At 47.3% G+C, this 21,026-nt stretch overlaps 2 protein-coding genes across 4 annotated transcripts in view; one reads left to right on the plus strand and one right to left on the minus strand.

Moving 5' to 3' along the window:
- Lysmd1 (LysM domain containing 1) overlaps positions 1-6,102 on the plus strand; it is a 9,045-nt gene extending 2,943 nt beyond the window's left edge. The window contains exons 2-4 of one of the 2 annotated variants that reach the window (XR_004119706.1): positions 912-1,267; positions 1,623-1,827; positions 5,034-6,102. Coding sequence is in view for 1 of the 2 variants with exons in the window: in XM_031374768.1 (XP_031230628.1) it covers positions 912-1,267; positions 1,623-1,761 (495 nt within the window). In the remaining variant the exon portion in view is untranslated. Of the gene's footprint in view, positions 1-911; positions 1,268-1,622; positions 2,701-5,033 lie in introns of those variants that run through there. The other variant, XM_031374768.1, reaches the window with a different exon arrangement.
- Tnfaip8l2 (TNF alpha induced protein 8 like 2) lies at positions 2,701-5,744 on the minus strand. 2 transcript variants are annotated; one of them, XM_031374769.1, is made up of 2 exons: positions 5,700-5,744; positions 2,701-3,769 (listed from the first exon to the last, which is right to left on the minus strand). In XM_031374769.1, exon 2 carries the CDS (start codon positions 3,738-3,740, stop codon positions 3,186-3,188), a length of 555 nt encoding a protein of 184 aa, XP_031230629.1. In that variant the 5' UTR covers positions 3,741-3,769; positions 5,700-5,744; the 3' UTR covers positions 2,701-3,185. The 2 variants fall into 2 exon arrangements, with proteins under 2 accessions (XP_031230629.1, XP_031230630.1); XM_031374770.1 differs by having other exon boundaries at positions 5,704-5,738.
- Positions 6,103-21,026: the final 14,924 nt, after the last annotated feature.

Below are 21,026 nucleotides of genomic sequence, written 5' to 3' on the forward strand. Positions count from 1 at the left end.
AAAAAAAAAAGAAGAAGAAGAAGAAGCATTACCTACTTGGCTTAGCTTTTCTAAAATTTTATTTACAATTTATTTTTACTGTTTTGTTTGTATGTATACTCGTGTGCCATGGGGTGCCTGGTGCCTATAGAGGTCAGAAGATCACCTGGAACTGGAGTTACAGACTATAGCTGCCTTCAGACACACTGAAAGGGGACATTGGATCCCATTACAGATAGTTGTGAGCCATCATATGGGTGCTGGGAATTGAACTTAAGACCTCTGGAAGAATAGTCAGTGCTCTTAACGGCTGAGCCATCTCTCCAGCCCCCACCTCAATAATTTTTAAATATGTGAAGGTATCCTAAGACTAAAAAGTATGAAAATTTATAAAACAAGATTAATATCAGCTCTTTATATTTTAGTAGTTTTTTATGGAGTCAAATAAAATTGTGCAATTACTTAAAAACTTTGAGTTAGTGGCCTAGGAAGATGGCTCATTTGGTAGCCCAGTTAATAAAAATGCTTGCTATACGCCAGGAAGTGGTGGCGCATGCCTTTAATCCTAGCACTTGGGAGGCAGAGGCAGGCGGATTTCTGAGTTTGAGGCCAGCCTGGTCTACAGAGTGAGTTCCAGGACAGCCAAGGCTACACAGAGAAACCCTGTCTCGAAAAAACAAACAAACAAACAAACAAATGCTTCTCACACATACATAATAAACCCTATAGCAGCCTCCAGGCCCTAACCCCAAGTACCTAAGTACATGTGTCTTCAACCACACACACCAATAATTAAAGTTTGGGATACTAAGCCAGAAATGTTTTGAGAGTCGCCTGGCCTACATAGTGAAAAAGAAGAAAAAAAGCTTGATATGCTATATGAGATGGGTGGATTTTACAGTCAGACATTAATTTTGGCTGATTTTTTTAAGATGGAACAGATTAAGCGCACAAACCGCCTTTATACTAACGACTCCATCTTCCTGAAGAAAACGCTCTACATCCCCATCCTGACAGAGCCCAGAGACCTATTTAATGGTCTGGATTCTGAGGAGGAAAACGATGGAGAGGAAGAGGTACGCCCGAGTAAGGATGCGATTGGTTCACCTTCAGGAAAGAGGAAGAGTCCAGGGTCAGGTCGGCCCAATGGCACAGGCCTCCCACCTCACCAGGAAACCTCCACACCCAGCCATGACCTTTCTGCCTCTGATTTCCTTAAGAAGCTCGACTCACAGATCAGCCTGTCAAAGAAGGCGGCTGCCCAGAAGCTGAGGAAAGGGGAAAGTGGGTGAGTCTCCAGCTGCCCCCTGTAACTCCCTGCATAGACACCCCCCCACCCTTCCTTTAGCTAGTCACGAACTAATGAGTAACCAAAGTGCCTTTCTCCTCGTGTGGTCCCCAAAAGCCATGAAACAGCCAGTGGCATCTGGAATGGGGTAAGGTGGTGGGAGAACAGGCTCTGGGGTTCTGTTCTCACTCACTAGTGTACGGGCTGTGAAGAAGTGTTAGGAGTTTTTCAGAAGATACCGAGACTCCATCCAACTTGTGGAACGAAGAGAGGCAGGTGCACCCCACCCCACACTTGGTCCCTTTTCAGGTTCTTGCCTTGATTCGTTGCTCTTTCTCCCTCCCCTCATCCGCAGGGTACCTGAGGAGGATGCAGGTCTCTACCCTAGCTCCCCTCGGATGCAGCAGCGAGCAGTCCTCGGCCCTGTGCCACTCACCCGGACGTCCCGGACTCAGACACTGCGGGACCAGGAAGATGAAATCTTCAAGCTCTGATGTCCCCAGAACTGATGAGTGAAGCAGGATGTTGAAGGCACAGCACGAGGGGGAGAGGAGTCTGAGGTGAGGCTCAAGAGCAGAGCTTCTCAGCCTGCCTCACACCTCTCCAGCCATCTCGCCCAGCCTCTTTGCCACGGTTTCCTCAGCTGGGGACACTTACTGGCAAGCGTGGGGCATGGGGGCAGGCCTCTTCCCAGTTCTTGGGCTGAACCTAGAGTTAGCCTTTAGATTCAAAGGCTCTTTTACACCTTAGAGCAGGGAAGCAGAGGCCCCTCCCATCTCCAATGATCTTACCTAATTTATTTGGTGCTATATTGAAGTAATATTTATTTGCTATATCTAACTCCTTTCTCCTCTTAACTGAGAAAAGGGGGCGGGGGAATTTCCATATCCCTGAAGATATGGAAGTGGAGGTGGCTGGCTGCTCGCCTCTCCCACCGTCCTAGCGAAGCATGTTACTGAGGCCAGAGAATCAGTGAAGCTCACCATGGAGAATGGCAGGCTGCACTGAGTCTTTTCCCACTCCCAAGGTCAAGGGTAGGGGTTCAGTTGTAGCTAAGAATTCCCTACAACTCTGAGAGAAGGCAATGGGTAGGGTACTGACTGAGCACCCTTTTGCCCACTGCTCTCCCCATCGCGTGGTGGGGCTAAGGAGTAGAAGATGCTTTGGGGTCCAAGGAGGACAGTTACCGAAGTGTCTGTGTCACACACCCTCGCCCGCCTATGCCTGGCTCCTCGCTTCATATTTATCTGTAACCTGGAGCTGATCTGCAGTACAGTTTGTCTTTGTTCCTTTAGTGAAGAAAGAGGCGTGGCGGCTCAGTAGTACTGGGAGTCTGTCTCCTGTTCAGGAGTGGGGATAAGTGTTGTTTCTAGACCTCTCCTCTATGTTTAGCCTGAGTATGGAGCTCGAGAGATTAAACAGTGAGCCCTGTGCATGTTTTAGTGGTTTTATTTCCCCTGTGCCTCCCTTCCCCCAGCTCCTTCTAGAAGCTCTGGAACACAGTGTCTGTATGTGTGTCCTCGTGCCTCCTCCAACTCTAGGAGATCCAGGAGGTCTCCGATAGCCACCTTCTAGCCACCTTCCTGCGTCTGGCCTTTAGTGTCCCCTTCCTTGGCTTTGTGGAGGAAGAGGATCCCCTGTTCTGGGCAGCCCTCCTGGGAGAAGTGGGTCCAAGTTTCACTTCTTCTTCAGTCAGCTCTTTCCTTTCCTGGAACTGGATGGGAGAGCCGCCTCGCTCGGCTCAGTCTTGCTTTGCTCCAGCAGCAGTTTGGGGTTGGGGGTGGCCTCAGTGTCAATAGCACTCCTGGAAGAGAGTGAAGCCAGGGAATCGAGAAGCATTTGTGCAGGGTTAGAGCGCCGATGTGCTATTTCCCAGTCAGTCATTTTGCCAAAGTCCGGTGTGCTGAGCTCTGGAGCCTCAGAGCTTCCCCTCGTCCAGCAGCTTCCGGAGCCCATCACAGATCTTGCCAAGGTGCTGAGTGAAGTCAGGCCCATAGAGGGCGGCGAGTAGGTCAGGGTCAGAGTAGTGATCAAACACGTGTCTGATGCGGTCATGTGACTTGGGTGTGAGGTGGTGTTCTACCAGCTCCAGCAGAATGTCCCGGCACTCTACGAGCAGACCTGCTAGCACAGCAGCCTCAAAGGTGAAGTCCACCTCACCAAAGCTCAGTGCTGTCATCGCACCCTGCCGGAGCTTCTGGCGAAATCGTGTCGCCAAAGCCAGCTCCCCAGGGCCAAAGCAGCCACTGCGGTGCAGCACGGCCACTTTGACGGCCACCTTGATGAGGTCTTTGATCACCTTTTGTGCCTTGGGCCGGCTGTGCGTGTATTCTTTGGACACGCGGTAAAGCTCGTCTAACACCTCGCTGCTGGTCTCGTCGATAAAGAGATGCGCCACGGACCGACCAGCCATTTTGCTCAGCAGCTTCTTCTCCGCTTGTAGTGCCAGACTCTTTGAGCTGAAGGACTCCATGGTGTTTGGGGTCGGTGTGTGATCAGTCACTAGAAGAGGCAACGAGCTTAATTAGAGAAAAGGAGAGAGAGGGTTTTTCCTCATCTTCACTGCCTGCCTGCTTGGTCTTCCCTCTCCCCGGGGCCCCTCCATCCTGTAGGCCTTGCTTCTGCTTTTTCCCTGCAGTGCTGTAAACAAGACATCCGTGTCTCCGAATCAGCCCGGAGGAGCAGGGAGAGCCCAGGCTGGAGGAGTGTGGCCATAGCTGCAGTCTTAGGGCAGGAGCTATGAGCACAGCACCCATTGGCAGCGAATTTGCACAGCGCTCCTCTGTGTTTCTAGACTTGAGATCCAAAGCTCAAGTCAGTGGGGCTATCATAAAGTCTTAAAAGAAGTCAGATATGTAGGGTCCCCAGAATCTTAAATAGAACATTGGCTCTTTTTTTTGAGAACCTACTGTGTGCCAAGTGCTTGATATGAACTGCCTTGGTTTACTAACTTCATAAGGGCAATAGCCCTTTTTTACAGTGAGAAATCTCAGGCTGAAGAAACTCTTTTTTGTTTTTGTTTTTTATTTATTTATTTATTATATGTAAATATACTGTAGCTCTCTTCAGACATACCAGAAGAGGGCATCGGATCCCATTACAGATGGTTGTGAGCCAGCATGTGGTTGCTGGGATTTGAACTCAGGACCTCCGGTAGTCAGTGCTCTTAACCGCTGAGCCATCTCTCCAGCCCTTGTTTTTGATTTTTCAAGACAGGGTTTCTCTGTATAATCCTGGCTGTCCTGGAACTTGCTCTGTAGACCAGGCTGGTCTTGAACTGAGATCTGCCTGCCTCTGCCTCCTAAGTGATGGGATTAAAAGCGCATGCAACCTCCTCTGGGCAAGGCTAAGATCTTAAGCGACTTGGCCTGTAAATGATGAAAACAGACTTCAAGGAGCGGGAGAGATGGCTCAGCTCACAAACAGATGCTCATGATCACCTACAACTCCAGCTCCAGGGAGACCCAACACCTCTGGCCTCTACTCACACATACACATGATACATAACAGAAACAAATTGTGAGGAAAAAAAATATGCTACAAGTCAAATAATCCCTCCAGAGTCTTTCTCCAATAAGGAGTGCTGCCAGTCATGGCCCACTGAGGGTGGCCGGGGTGGCAGCAAGTGGTCTCACATTGGCTAGGCCGAGCTGAAGCCTTCCTGATGGTTTATCCTGTGCCTACGGACAGGGTCTTCTCCCCATGGTCCTTGACTGTGCTTCTTCTGGTTGTTTTGCTTCTTACTTCCCCCTCCCCGGCTCTGCAGGATGTGGCTGTGACCGCAATGAGGAGCAACCTCACCCTCTCCCTCAAATGAAAATAGGAGCCCTCTCAAAGGGAGGATAGCCAGGGGGCTCTCTCCGGCAGTGGACTCACTCCAATGGGAACCTGCCATCTTGATTTTCATTTCTACCTTGCCTTGTGGACGGACCTCAGTGGAGGACTGTTGCATAGGAGCCCACTCTCCTTCCCATCATGCCCTCCTCTTACCCAGCTCTCCTTTGCCCCTTCTGCCATCTCCAACTAGGTCCCCAGTCCTCTCAGGGTAGCTATGTCACCCACTCTTTTTGTCCCAGCCTCCTTGTGATCCCCATGAACTTCTAGCCTAGCTGAGCTTTCACTTTGCGTCACTATACTTCCATGTCCGAAGAGACTTTAGCTCTATAAATCTCATGTCGTACCCCATGTACCCCATGTGCACCTCCGTCCCTCAGCTCTAGACTCAGCCCCCATCCCAAGCCAGGTCCCGCTCTCAGACAGCCTTGTCCCATCCACTGAATACACTAAAATGGTTCTAGGGAGAGAGGAGGGAGACCCAAGAATTCTACAAGCAAGAGTTTCACAAAACGGAAAGAAAGGTGAGGGTGAAAGGGTCGAGATATCCCGTCAGTGTCACCCGGAAACCCACCCTCTGTCATTGCCAGCCTCTCACCTGCCTGTGTGCCGGGTGCCAGTCTTGCCTTGGATGTTTCTGAGAACTAGCAGAATGGAGAAGCTCCTAAGAGGCCCTTTGGTCTAGCCCCACCCCAAGCCCCGCCTACCTACTCTCCACCTCCGGTTCATCACTGCTGTCACCAAGAAGTCCAGTGTCCCAAGAGCAGCCTAGCAATAAAGACAAAGGTCAAAAGGAATGGAATTCTATAGGAAGCACCAACTCTGAAGTGGCAAGGACACCTCCACCTAGACGGTCCGCTTCTTTCTTGCTGCCTAATATTCTTGTGGTACTGAGAACCACACAGAGTCCAGATTTTAATGTGGGAGTCATTGAGGGAACTACTGAAGATCATGGAGTGGTGTATAGAACAGCGTTATACAAGCATCTTCAGGCCCTGGAAGGTAAGATGGGCACAGACTGCTCCAGCCTTCAGTACTGGCAGGAGGTAGGGGCCAAGGTTAGGGCTGCTGAGCCATATGTGACCAGTAGGTGTCGGCATCGAGCCAAAGCTAGAGAAAGGAGTACAGCGCTTGATAGTTGTCAAAGTGCCTGGGAAATGAGGGCAGTGTCCAGTGAGGCAGAACTACACCTTTAATCCCAGCACCCTGGAGGCAAAGACAAGCGGACCTCTGAGTTCAAGGCCAGCTTGGTCTACAGAGTGAACTCCAGGCTAGCCAGGGCTGCACAGTGAAATTCTTGTCCTGGAAAAACCACCACCCACAACTCCAGCTCCAGGAATTCTAGCCTCCATAGTCACCTGCAGGACTTTGCCCACAGCGAGCTGGGCCCTCCCATATCAGCCATCAAACAAACAAACAAAAGCACCACACCTGTGTGTTGTGGTGCACACTTTTAGACCCAGCATTGGTGTGAGATCAAGGCCAGTCTGGTGTACATAGTAAGTAATGAGTGATTGAGAGAACCTATCTCCTAGAATTCTCTCTGTAGACCAGGCTGGCCTCAGACTCACAGAGAGCCACCTGCCTCTGCCTCCTGAGTGCTGGGATTAAAGGTGTATGCCACCATCTTCCTGCTATTTTTTTTTTTTTCTTAAATAACTAAAAGTCCATGGAAAAGAGGACTCAGCACTTGGCCTATAAGATGTCTGTCATCCATGTGATCCATCGCACCTAAAACACCAGGCAGGCAAGGCAGAACATGCTGATAAGAACAGGGAAGGAGGAGAGACAAGGGTCGCACTTGCTGGCCAGCCAGTCTAGCAAAATAGATTAGCTCCAGATTCAAGGAGAGATCTGTCTCAAAAACATAAAAGTGGCCTGGCAATGGTGCACGCCTTTAATTCCAGCACTTGGGAGGCAGAGACAGGCAGATTTCTGAGCCTGAGGCCAGCCTGGTCTACAGAGTGAGTTCCAGGACAGCCAGGGCTACAGAGAAACCCTGTCTCGAAAAAAACAAAAAAAGAAAAACATAAAAATGGAGGGAGGGATTTTGGGAGGGGGGCAGAGAGCAGGATGTAAGGTGAATAAGTGTAATAATAATAGTAATAATTTTAAAAGATATAACGTGGAGGAAGACATCCACTCACACACATGCACACACATAGAGCTGTAGTGACAATTTTGGAATTTTGGTTTCTTTAAAAAACAGAAATGTTATAAGAATGTATGTTGTTTTAATCCTACATGCGGGCTATGGAGCTGCTTCAGACTGTCTGCAGCAGCTGGCTGTTATCTGCCTTGTGTGCGCTAGCAGGGACGTGGTGTTTGGAATTCCGGGGAGTTTCAGCAGGTATATGAATGCTAGCGCCCTGAGAGCGGTGCTGAGTTGTTGGCTGTTTGCTGTTAGTCAAGATTTGCTAAGTAGTCATGTGCAAAGAAGAAACAACAAGAAATTAGATATCCTGAAGGCAAAGGTGGAACTTGACACCTCTTATCAGCAGGAGTATTCTAAGGTGAACTCTGCCTGCTCTTCTCTCCATCCTTTGTTCTTCCTAGTGTTAGGAGGGTGAAAGTGTGGGGAGGGGGTGGAAAAGGCAAAAATACCAGCTACACACACAGACACACACACACACACACAGAGACACACACACACACAGACAGACACACAGACACACACAGACACACACACACACAGACACACACACACAGACACACACACAGACACACACACAGACACAGACACACAGACATACACACTCAGACACACACACAGACACAGACACACACACACAGACACACACACACACAGACACACACACAGACACACACACAGACACACACACAGAGACACACACACTCAGACACACACACAGACACACACACACACACACGTATTTGGATGAGAAAGGCTGAGGACGTGGTGGTGCCATGATTGAAAGCACTTCCTGCTTTTCCAGAGGACCCAACACCCTCTTCCTGCCGCGTGGCCACCCAGGAGCGCGTGCACGTATAAACAGACACATAAATCAGAATCATAAATCATAAATCTTAGTCTGGTGTATGATGGCCCTTGCATTTAATCCCAGCACTCTGGAAGCAGAGGCAGGCAGATCTCAGGGAATTCCAGGCCAGCCAGGGTTGTACAATGAATGACACACTGTCTCAAAACAAATCAAGGGGCTGGAATGGTACCTTGGCAGTCAAGAGCTCATGTTGCTCTTGCAGAGAGAAGCCAGGTTTGAGTCTGGGCACCCATGTGGTGGGTACCAACCACCTAGAACTCCAGTTCCTGAGGGTCTCTTGCCTTCTTCTGGCCTCTTCAGGCACTGCACACACAAATAGGCATACGGACAAAACAACCATACACATAAAGTGAGTTTTTGTTTGTTAGGTTGGTTGGTTTTGGTTTTCTAGACAGGCTTCCTCTGTGTAGCACTGGCTGTCCTAGAACTCACTCTGTAGACCAGGTTGGTCTTGAACTCACAAAGATCTGCCTACCTCTGCCTCCAAAGTGCTGAGATTATGTCGTGTGCCACCACCACCCAGCTCGGAGGAAGTGCTCTTAATGGCTGAGCCATCTCTATCCATCACCTTAGTTTTTGAAACAGGCTATCTCACTGAACACGTAGCTCACTGAGTACCCAGACTGTCTGGTCAGCTAATTCCAGAACTCTCCTGGGTCTGCATCTCTTGCACCAAGTTGCTGCCACCACACCTGGCTTGCCTATGTGGTCCTGAGGACACAAATTCAAGTCTTCATGCTTTAAGTGGCAAGCGCTTCACCGACTGAGCGTTGTACTCTGATGCTATTTGTACTCTGATGGACTTCCTAGCCGGGGTGAATCGATGCCTGTGTTCCGTCTCCCCAGGAAAAGGTTTGTCACACACCACCACCACACACAGCTTGTCTCTTGCGTTGCTTAGCCATGCTGGTATTTTAGCTTCCTCCAGTGTGCACTGTGGGTTCTTCTTCATCATGCTGCCTCTTCCTCCACGCTACGGTCGTCACACTGTCTCCTCTGCCAGGAGCTCCCTTCAGCTTCCAGCCTCTTTCCTGCTCCATGAATCCCTACTCATCCTTTAGAGTGCAGATCAAACATCTTAGTTCCCTCATTTCTGAGTAGCCCTGGTTGCCTGGAACACTGTGTAGACCAGATGGCATCAACAGCGATCCTCCTGCCTCTGCCTTCTCAGTGAATTCTGGGATTATGGGTGTGTGCTACCACACCAGGCTGAAGTTCCTGTCCTGGGGCTAGCTTCTGTTCTTTAAAGTGTCTTTGACTGCATTACAGTCTCCAGCGGTGCACGCCTCCCTGTTGGAGTATGCATCAGCCAGTGTGGAGGCCAGAGCGATGCTGGTTGTCCTCCTGCATTGCTTTCCACCTTACTTTTTGAGACTGGGTCTTCTACTGAAGCTGGGGTTCAACTCTTTTGCTAGACTTGCTGGCCAATGAGCCCCCGAGAGTCTCCTGAACCCACAGCACACACACCACCATGACCTGTGACTTCTGGTGGGAGCTAGGGATCCAATTTCATTCAAATCTCCACATCTGTGCAGCAAGCACTTTACCCACCAAGCCATCTCCCCAGACCCACACCTCCCCTATTGTAGTGTGTGACATCATCATCATCACCAGTTATTTGTTGTTGTTGTTGTTGTTTTGGACAAGGTTTCTCTGTAGTCCTGGCTGTCCTGGAACTCACTCTGTAGACCAGTCTGGCCTCAAACTCAGAAATTCACCTGCCTTGCCTCCTGAGTGATGGGTAGTGTGTGCCAGCACCACCCGGCTATGTGGGGCTTTATTAACTAGTAAACTATGAACCATGAAGACAGCCATACTTTATCCTGCTCCTGAAAGACTAAATTCAAAATGCGCAGGGGATAAGGGCTGCTGGTAAACTCAGCTTAGTAAACTGCTTGCCAGGTAAACTGAGCTCAATCCCCAGAACCAATATTTAAAACAACAACAAAAAACAAACAAACAAAAACAAAAAAAAACAAAAAAAAACCCTGGGAATTGGGTAGTGGTGGCACACACCTTTAAGTCCTGCACTCGGAAGGCAGAGGTAGGTGGCTTTCTGTGAATTTGAGGCCAGCCTGGTCTATAGAATAAGTTCCAGGACAGCCAGGACTGCACAGAGAAACATTATCTTGAAGAACAAAACAAAACAAACAAAATGGCCAACTAGTATACACTTAGATCCCACAGCACTGGGGAAGCAGAGAGAGGAGATCCCGTGGCTCACTGGCTAGACAGACTTGCTTGCTTGGTTAGCTCCAGGACTATGGGAGACCCTGTCTTAAATAAATACAGGTAATCTAGGCGTGGTAGTGCAGGCCATTAATCTCAGCACTAGGCAGCAGAGTCTGGTGGATCTCTGTGAATTTGAGTTCAGGAAAGACAACTGGGGTGGACCTCTGAACTCTACACATGTACCTGCACGGAGATGAGCATACACACACACACACTCAAAGAATGAATCAAGATGATAAGGAGGGCCGGGCAGTGGTGGCGCACGCCTTTAATCCCAGCACTTGGGAGGCAGAGGCAGGCGGATTTCTTAGTTCGAGGCCAGCCTGGTCTACAGAGTGAGTTCCAGGACAGCCAGGGCTACACAGAGAAACCCTGTCTCGAAAAAAACAAAACAAAACAAAAGATGATAAGGAGGAAATGGTAGCAAGATAACAGTTATGTCACATGATAATGTTCTCGTGGGACAGGCTTGATTTCTTTTTCAGACAGTATCTCACTGTTCAGCCAGACTGGCCCTGAACTCACAGAGATCCCCATCTCTTCCTCCAGAGTGCTGAGGTGAAAAGCGTGCACCGCCACGGCCACAGCCCCACCTTTCCCCCCTCACCGCCTTGCAGGGCCTATGTGTGCTAGGCAAATGCTCCTCCATTGAGCTCTGTCCCGAACCCTTCCTTTAGTGCATATCCGGTACTAGTAAGTATCAGTATCTGAACTAGCATCTAATTATCAGTAAACTAAAAAGTAATGAGGAGGGGCTTGAGGGATGGCTCAGCGGTTAAGAGCACCGATTGCTCTTCCAGAAGTCCTGAGTTCAAATCCCAGCAACCACATGGTGGCTCACAACCATCTGTAATGGGATCCGATGCCCTCTTCTGGTGTGTCTGCAGACAGCTACAGAGTACTCATATACATAAAATAAATAAAATCTTCAAAAAAAAAATCTTTAAAACAAAAAGTAATGAGGAGCTTTCAGAAACAGAACAGGCTGGAGAGATGGGTCACTAGTTAGGAGCACCGGCTGTTCTTCCAGAGGCTTTGGTTCCCAACACTGTGCAGCCCATAGTCCTGTTACTCCAATCCCAGGGGATCTGGTCATGCCCTCTTCTGCCCTCTGAGGGCACCAGGCATGCATTCAGTACACAGATATGCATGTAGACAAAACACCATACACATAAAATAAGTAAAACTAATTTAAAAACAAAACAATTATAACAACGAGAGTTAATGCAGGAAGACTAGAAAGATAAAAATGTAAAAATTGTAATGTTTAGCCAGGCAATGGTGGCTTGTGCCTTTAATCCCAGCACTCAGGAGGCAGGGGCAGGCAGATGTCTGAGTTTGAGTCCAGGCTGGTCTACAAAGGGAGTTTCAGAACCCATTCTTAGAGAAGAGAAAGAAAAGAGAAGAGAAGAGAAGAGAAGAGAAGAGAAGAGAAATGTTTTGGCCATGTACAAGAGGAGCAAATGGTATTAATTACAGATATTCCAGGCTTTGGGGTCCTTCCTGGGTGATTTTACGCTACCTCGAGTAAATTAAAGAAACATGGTGATGCAAGCCTGTGCTGCCGGCATTTGGCAGTAGAGATCGGAAGATTAGCTGCCATCTCAGCTACTTAGTGTGTTCCAGACAGCTTGGACTACATGGCACCCTGCTTCAAAGAAAAAACAGTCTAAGCTTTGTGGTTCAGTTTATGTCAATAATCCCAGCATCCCAGCATTCACAGTGGCCCATGCCTGTAATGCCAGCGCTCACGAGACTGAGGCAGGAGAATTGTTGAGAGGGATCAACCTGGGCTATGTATGGAGTGAAACTCTCTCAAAAACTAAATTCACACATGAGCATGCATACAAAGAAGTTTTAAAAAGCTGAATGATTGGCTGGTGTGGTGGCTCATATCTTTAATCCCTGAATTCCAGAGGTAGCGGTAGGTTGATTGTGAGTTTAAGGCTAGCCTGGTCTACTTGGAGAATTCAAGGCCAACATGGGCTACATAGTGAGATCCAGTCTCTAAAAACAAAACAAAGTTATATTATGCTATCCTTTTGTTTTTATATTATTATTATTATTGTTATTATTATTATCAATTAGTTTTGTTAAGACTGTTTTTCTGTAGCCCTGACTTTGCAGACCAGGCTGGCCTCAAACTCACAGAGATCCACTTGCCTCTGTCTTCCAAGTGCTGGGATTAAAGGTGTGAGTCATGACTGCCCAGCACTTGTTTTTAATTTTTTTTTTTTAAGTAAAGGAGTTTATTAAACATGCTGCAAGAGGGCTGGTGAGATGGCTCAATGGGTAAGAGCACTGACTGTTCTTCCGAAGGTCCTGAATTCAAATCCCAGCAACCACATGGTGGCTCACAATTACCCATAATGAGATCTGACACTCTCCTCTGGTGCGTCTGAAGTCAGCTACAGTGTACTTAATGTATAGCAATAAATGAAATCTTTGGGCCGGAGCAGGCAGGGACTGAGTGAGCAGAGTTGACCAGAGCAAGCTGGGTTGGCTAGAGCGAGCAGAGGTCCTAAAAAAATTCAATTCCCAACAACCACATGAAGGCTCACAACCATCTGTACAGCTACAGTGTGTTCACATACATAAAATAAATAAATCTTTTTAAAAATATGCTCCAAGAGGGAAGCAGATCGAACAATTAAGTGCAACTCATCATTTGATTTTTGTTTGTTTGTATGTAGCTTAGGCTAGCCTTGAACTCATGGATGAAGACTGAGGGTGGCATCCATCACTGTCTTGTCCGTAGCTTAGCTAAAGTTCAGCATAGTGCGGGTCATCCTCTCATCAGTCATGAGGGAACTCAGGTTGACAGAGCTGGAGACAGTGCACAGCTCTTAATCCACCCCAACCCACCATGCTCCTTTTAATCTTTGATGCATTTACTTACTCCTCTGCTTATTGCTTGCCAAACATTATAACTGAGTGCTAGGGATAAGGAAGACATGAGACAGGCTTCCTGCTGCGAGTGGTGGCTCACCCATGTAGGATTAGCATACTGAATGCTGGGGGTGGTGGTGGGGGAAGGGGTGTTTGCTCTGAATCTAAGATCAGTGTGGCTGCATAGAGACAAATGAGTTCCAGGCCAGCAGGACTATAGAGTGAGAATGTTTTGTTGTTGCTGCTATTGTTGTTGTTGTTTTTTAAACCAAACTTCCTGTTTTTATTCATTTATTACATTTATTTGAAAAAAGTTTATTGGCCTTTTGGATTAAATTTATTTGCCAGAAACAACTCGTCATACCTCTGTTGGAACCAGCACACAGCCTCTTTGCTGATTCTGTGTTTGGTTCCAGGGAAACCTGTGCTCTGGCCTGTGTTGCTGAAACCTGGCAAACCCAGCACCACACAAAAGCCCCAGCTCTAGATCCCAATGCTTGGGTTGTTCTGATGCCCAGTGTGTTCATGGCCTCCAAACCCGAAGTTTCCAGCCTCTGAGGATTTTGTCTTTTGCTAACTCAGTTCCTTCAGAGCTTTCTCCAGGAATTCATCTGCCCTAGACCCTCTGTGTGGTCAACACTGGTCTTTTCATTTATCCTGACGCCAAAGGACCTGCTGGTGGCTTTAGCTTTGGTGTCTGGCCGTGGCTGCACAGGCCCGTCTGTCTCTGCCGTCCCACACACTGACTTTGAGGCTGTGCTTGTGGATATGAAGTTCCTGTACAGGTTCTCCTTTTCAACCTGATCCTGTACCATGGTGGAGAACAGGAAGGGCAAATTTCCCATTTTTCATTTAGTTAGGTGTTTTGAGACAGTCTCACTATGTATCCTTGGCTGGCCTGGAACCTACTATGTAGACCAGGCTGGCTTCGAACTCACCGAGATCCATTTGCCTCTGCCTTCTGAGTGCTGGGAGAAAAGGCATGTAGTGGTGAATACGTACTAAAAGTAAAATGGACACACTCAACAAATCATGATCTATGTGGGGCTTAAGCTCAGCAGAAAGACCTCAGTTGGACACTTGGATTCTTGGTGAGTACTACAAACAGCCATTGTAACTGGGGGTGGGGATTATCTCCGTTGGAGAGAATGCACAGCAAAATGGGGTGCCTGAAGATGTGACCTCAGAGACCACCCACTCTTAGTAGAGGTTGGGGAAGCCATTCATGGATTTGAGAAATATTTATTAAGCCACTTGTCTCTGTCAAGAGAAAAAGAACCCTCTGAGGTCACAGAGGAGAGAACTTCCAGGAAGGAGAGAGAGGTCAGAGGGGTCAAATGCCACGAAGGGGACAAAGGCTTAAGAGCTGATGTGACCAGGGGGTCACTGGCAGCCCTGATGGCAACAACCTCTGGGGACTGGTGGATGCAAAAAAAGAAAAGTGACTCAGGATTAATGAGAATCCAGAAAAGAATTCAGCGAGGACGAATGACTCCAGAAGTCAGGCACTGAATGCGGATATGGACCAGGGAAAGTTCTGATTTTGATCCATGCTACCCTCAAGCTCATGGTTCTCCCAGGTCAGACAGAGCCATAGACGAGCACTACTGTGGCCACCTGCAATCCTGATTGTGTTCCTGGTCAATGTTAAGGATTGAACCTAGTGCTTTGAGTTTTCTGGCAGCACCTTAGCCCTGACCTGCAGTGCCAGCCCTTGTGTGTGTTTCCAGGCTGCCCCTAAACTCCCAGCAGTCATCCTGCCTATCTCAGCCTCCGAAATACTCTGATTATAGGATTGAGCTACCCTGCCCTGTTTTGATGTATACTTTTAAATACTGGTCTCATGTTGCCCAGGTAGTCTTGAATTTCTGATTCTCCTGCCTCTACCTCCAAAATGCAGGGATCACATGCAAGTGCTAAAATTTCATGAGAGATATTGGAACACATGCACTGATGCACGCACACGCATGTGCACACACGCACACACACACACTGAAGGAAAATATCAGTCTAAAAGAAAATCCAGATATTATGGTGTATGCTTTTAATCTCAGCACTTGGGGGACAGAAGCAGGCAGATCTTTCTAAGTTCAAGGCTAGCTTGGTCTACATAGTGAACTCTAGCAGAGTCAGGGCTATATAGTGAGACCTTGTCTTAACAAAACAACAACCAAACAAATGAGCAAACAAAAATAAAAAGAAACTATTAAAAATAAAGGAAAGAATGGGCTGTCGTTCACTGGCTGCTTTTGCAGAAAACCCTGGTTCAGTCCCCATCACCCATAGCCCACTCATCTGTAACTTCAGTTTCATGGACTCTAGCACCCTCTTCTGACCTCCACAGACACTGCATGCATCTGCTACACATGTACACATGCAGGTAAAACATACACATTATATATATATATATATATATATATATGGGCTAGGCAGTGGTGGTGCGTGCCTTTAATCCCAGCACTTGTGAGGCAGAGGCAGGCAGATTTCTGAGTTTGAGGCCAGCCTGGTCCACAGAGTGAGTTCCAGGACAGCCAGGGCTATACAGAGAAACCCTGTCTCGAAGAACAAAATCAAAACAAAACAAAACCAGCCAAACCAAAAAAAAGTGCAAATTTATTCAACAAGTGTGTTAACAATTAATACCTACTAGCCTGGCATGGAAAGTGGAGGCAGAGGGGTTGGGCGTTCAAGGTCATCAGTTGGGGAGGAGATGGGTATGTGAGGCTCCATTTCAAATGAATCTAAGTGTATGTCTGAGAAGATGTGCTAGCCACATAATCCTGATGATCTAGGCTTCCCAAGGTTCAGGTAAAAAGCAGGATGCAGAGCCACTCAACCTGGAGTCCACACCCCCAAGGCAACCGAGGGCTGGAGACAAGAGGACCCCTGTGAGCTCCTAAGCCAGCTAGCCTGGGTCTCCCGGCACAGCAGCAGAAACAAGAGAGACCTCTGCCTCAACAAGGTGGAAGGAGAGAACCGACTTCTAGAAATTGTCTTCTGGCCTTCACATGGAGTCTGGTGGGCAGATCTCTCTGAGATTGGAGCCAGTCTGGTCCACATAGTAAATTCTGGAACAGCCAAAGCTACATAGAAAAAAAAAAACATTTCAAAATAAAAGTATGTGTTTTATTTTATGTGGATGAATGTTTTACCTTCAATGTATGTGCAACCTTGTGCATGCCTGGTGCCCACAGAGGGCAGAGGGAGGCATTTAGATCCTCTGAAACTGGAATTACAGATGTTGTGAGCTGCCACATGAGTACTGGAAACTGAAATCCAGTCCAGTCCTCTGCAAGAGCAGCCAGTGCTCTTAGCCACCAACCACCTCTCTCATTCCAGTGTTTCCTCACTGTCTGGATGTGTCCTCTCTCTCTCTCTGTCTCTCTGTCTCTGTCTCTGTCTCTCTCTCTCTCTCTCTCTCATTCTTTCTTTCTCTTAGATTTATTTACTCAGATCAATGCTCCATCTGCATGTCTGCATGCATAGCTGAAAGGCTAGTACCCATTACAGATGATTGTGAGTAACCATGTGGGCACTGGGACTTGAACTCAGGACCTCTGGAAGAGCAGTCAGTGCTCTTGATCACAGCCACCTCACTGTCATCTTTCCTAACAACGAGAAGAAAGAACAAGACACCTTGCCTCGTCATTCCCTTACTAAAGAACTTGAAGCAGATCCCACTCCTTCCAAATGGTTTTCCCAGCCCAGCTCGGTGCTCCAGGCCCTCTAGAGCCAGGTTCCTCTTTCTTTTCCTCTACTCAGAACCAGTGTCTTATGCACACGAGCCTCGCCCTCACGGGACGGTTTGCTGTCCACGCTGCAGGCCTCATGCTTACCAAGCAAAAGCTTAAATAAAGAAACATTGTCCTCTTTTAGGAACATTTTCTCCTTTCTTCAGGCAGACTCCCATCAAAGTTCCATGTCCCTCAAGATAAAGATATCTACAACAGGCTAGAAATAAAAGTCAGTGTTAGAATGTTTACTTAGCATATCATCAAGGCCTTGAGTTTCTTTCTCCAGCACTGGAAAAAAAAGTAATTAAAATGTATCCATTATCTTCTCTTGGAAACAAGACTGCACAAGGTGGCCTTGAACCCCTCTGCTGGACCCCTTCTGTAGAACAGGAGTTCCGCATAATGTTGTCATAATTAGTTTTTGAGGTGTCATTTTTAAAAACATTTTGAAATTTATTTAGATTTTTAAAAATCTGTTTTTATTTTGATTTGTTGGGCCTTATTCACTTATTTTGAGATGGGCTTCATCACCTCTCTATGGAATCCTTGCTATCCTGGACCTCATGTAGACTAGGCTGGCCTTGAACTCACAGATCCTCCTGCGTCCCAGTGTTGGGATTCAAGGTGTGTGTTACCACACTCTTTGTGTAAAGGTGTTTTGCCTGCATTTATGTCTGGTGCCCAAAGAGATCACAAGAAGGTGTTCAATCCCTGCAATTGGTGTTATGGATGGTTACAAACCACCATATGGGTGCCGAGACCTGAACCTGGGCCCTGGGAGAGAGCAAGCACTTAGCTATCTCTCCAGCCCTGGCACTGCTCTTCAATCCTTAGTAAACTGTAGGCCTTGTTTTAATTCAGATAGTGATAGATAATCTTGATCTTCCTGCCTCTACCTTATAACTGCTGGGAAACAGTATAGGCCAACACCAACACCTGGGTTACAGGTATTGGGGATTGAACCCAGGGCTTTGTGCATTCCCCCAACCATGGTGGTCATTATCTTTCTTGTAGAGTGTTTTGTCACAGCTGGGCATGGTGGCACCCACCTTTAATCCCAGCACTCTGGAAGCAGAGGCAGGAGAATCTCTGAGTTCGACACCAGCTGTTGTTATTGCTCTTGAAAATTTTTTTGTAATTTATTTAGATTTTTTTTAAAATGTTGGGTTGAAGAGATGGCTCAGCGGTTAAGAACACTCACGGGTTGCTCTTCCAGAGATCCTGAGTTCAATTCCCAGCAACCACGTGGTGGCACACAACCATCTATAGGGGGAATCTGATGATCTGATGCCCTCTTCAGGCAAGCAGATGTATCTACAGCAGAGCACTCATACATTAAATAAAAGAAAAAAATTTTAAGAAATGTTATGTGTACATAACAGAATGAGTTCTAGGACAGCCAGATCTACATGGAGGAATCCTGTCTCAACTCTTCCTGCACTCAAAAAAAATTTTAGTGTGTGTGTGTGTGTGTGTGTGTGTGCACACGCGTGTGCATGTGATGTAGCGCATTTGTGTCAGTCAGAACTCAGCCTGTGGCAGCTGATTTTTTTCTTTCACTGTGTGGATCCTAGGGACTGAACTCAGGTTGTAAGGTTTGGCAGTGGATGTCTTTACCCACTGAACCCTATCCCCAATCCACGAAAGTCAAGTTTCTAAATGTGGGATAATAAGGCACAGTAAATTGTGCTTGAGTTGTTTAATATGTATTGCACTGAACTGAGGCTTGATCTTTCTAAAACTTTAAGGAATTATGTTTTACTCCATATATACTAACCTATTCGGTAAGTTCATATTTGAATGAATATCCAAGTCCCAGATAGGTAGGAAACATTTAAATCTCTACATGTTATGTATCTTTCTCCTAAAACTTCTTTACAACCTTTAGAACATTTTTAAATTCTCTCTCTCTTAATTCTCTCTCTCTCTCTCAAGACAGGGTTTTTCTGTGTAGCCCTAGCTGTCCTGGAACTCACTCTGTAGACCAGGCTGGCCTTGAACTCAGAAATCGGCTGTCTCTGCCTCTCAAGTGCTGGGATTTACGGCATAAGCCATAATGCCTGCCCTTAATTGTTATTTTTATTTATTTACTTTATTTTTTATTTTTCTTTATTTATTATTTATTTATTTATTTTTAAAGATTTTATTATTATATGTAAGTACACTGTAGCTGTCTTCCGACACACCAGAAGAGGACGTCAGATCTCATTACAGATGGTTGTGAGCTACCATGTGGTTGCTGGGATTTGAACTCAGGACCTCTGGAAGAGCAGTCAGTGCTCTTAACCGCTGAGCCATCTCACCAGCCCTATTTTTTTGGTATTTCAAGACAGGGTTTCTCTGTATAGCCCTGGCTGTCCTGGAGCTCACTTTGTAGACCAGGCTGGCCTCGAACTCAGAAATCCGACTGTCTCTGCCTCCCAAGTGCTGGGATTAAAGGCGTGCACCATCACTGCCCGGCTTATTTAGTTTTTATTTATTATCATTGTTTCGTATGTGTATGATGTATGTGTAAGTGCCACAGTATGTGTGAGGTCAGAGATAATTTTTCAGAGTTGGTTCTAGCCTTCCACTATGGATTCTGGGTATTAATCTTAGGCCCATATGCTTTTGAAACAAGTGCTTTTACTCATTAAGCCATTTTTTCCCCACTGGTCTATGTTCCATAATTTTACTGTCTGCTAAATCACTTTAGCTCCAGGATCCCTCAGCAGTTAATCCTGTGTAGGTATGATCCCTTTCTCATTCTGTTTATTGCATTGCTTCCTCTGACCTTAAGTCTAGTAGGAGTCTGTCTTGTCTCTCACTGTCCATGTCTGTGTGTGAACCTTATTGCAGGACACAGTTTGTTTGGCCATGCAGTTATTCTATTCAGACTCCCCATTCAGTTTAGGCTAGTGTAGAAATTGGTAACTCAGCATTTTTTCCTTATAATCCAGAGACCAAGCCGTGGGTAGAAGTACCCACTCAGACAACAGTATCTTAGAAAGTCAGTGTCTCCCAGGCCACCTACATTCCAGGGAATTTTGAAAATATCCTTTGTCCTAGCCCCACGTGAGGAAAAATCTTAGCAGGCAACACCAAGGTGGAAGCTAGGCAGTATTGTCTGAAGTAGCCCTCTTCCTCTTCACTGACATTCCCCAAATGAAAGGCGCTTTATTGGGGTCTCTCAGCCTTGGGGACAAGGAGCAGCTTTGCCATTTGGAGAGACGTTCAAGAGCCTTTTGAGGAAGTGGGACACACTAATCTAGCATTAGTGGGGTCAGGGTAGCTGTTCACTCTCTCCCTTTGATGTTTCTGTATGTCTCTGAATCAATTCGTCTTGGTCTCCACCTGGCTTTGAGCTTTAGCCCTCCTACCTGTCCTCTTTTGTCAACCATCTGCCTCCTGACAGCCAGCGTCTAGCTTTAAGACTTCTTAGTTCCTGGAATGGTGGCTCATTTTTTCAGACTGACCTGTTCAGACTGTAGAGGTCGGTGGGGAGGAGATGATGGGCACAAGATAAGCCGGAGGGATACTTTCGTTTCTCAGGCCTCCTAAACTACACGCAGGCCTTCTTATTGGGGTCAGGATGATGATGAACCAGAGAAAGCACACCGGGATGCAGAAGAGACAAAGGCAGAAGCTTACGAAGGAGAAGGCCGAGGGACAAGGCGGGAGACTCCCTAGAGAGCAGGGTCGCCTAAGTCGCTGATGGAAGTGAGGGAGGATCGCGCAGGCTCTGACAGCCCAGCCCAGCCGAGGCCCCCTGGTTTCCTGTCTCTCTTCTCCTGTTGTTTTCCTTCCTGTTTGTGACACTTCTGTCTGGGACCTCTTCTCTACCAGCCTGTCTATGAGCGTGTGCCTTATGTTCTTGTCTCAGCGACTGTCCGTGGGTCTTTCCATCTCGTGCCTGACTCTGGTCTCAGGCTCACCTTCTCGGTTTAGCTCTGGGTGGACCGTGCGCTCGGCGCTCCTCCTCCCTGTAGTATTATTGGTGAAGAGGTGGCGAGGAGGCGGTGTCTATCCCGCCGCTTAGTGTCCCATTGGGCGGCGGGACCGAGAGGC

Source organism: Mastomys coucha, unplaced genomic scaffold, assembly GCF_008632895.1.
Source record: "Mastomys coucha isolate ucsf_1 unplaced genomic scaffold, UCSF_Mcou_1 pScaffold16, whole genome shotgun sequence".
Classification (NCBI taxonomy): Eukaryota; Metazoa; Chordata; class Mammalia; order Rodentia; family Muridae; genus Mastomys; species Mastomys coucha.

Excerpts from the sequence above, each read along its gene's own strand:
- Tnfaip8l2 (XM_031374769.1), bottom strand. The coding sequence starts at position 3,740 with ATGGAGTCCTTCAGCTCAAAGAGTCTGGCACTACAAGCGGAGAAGAAG.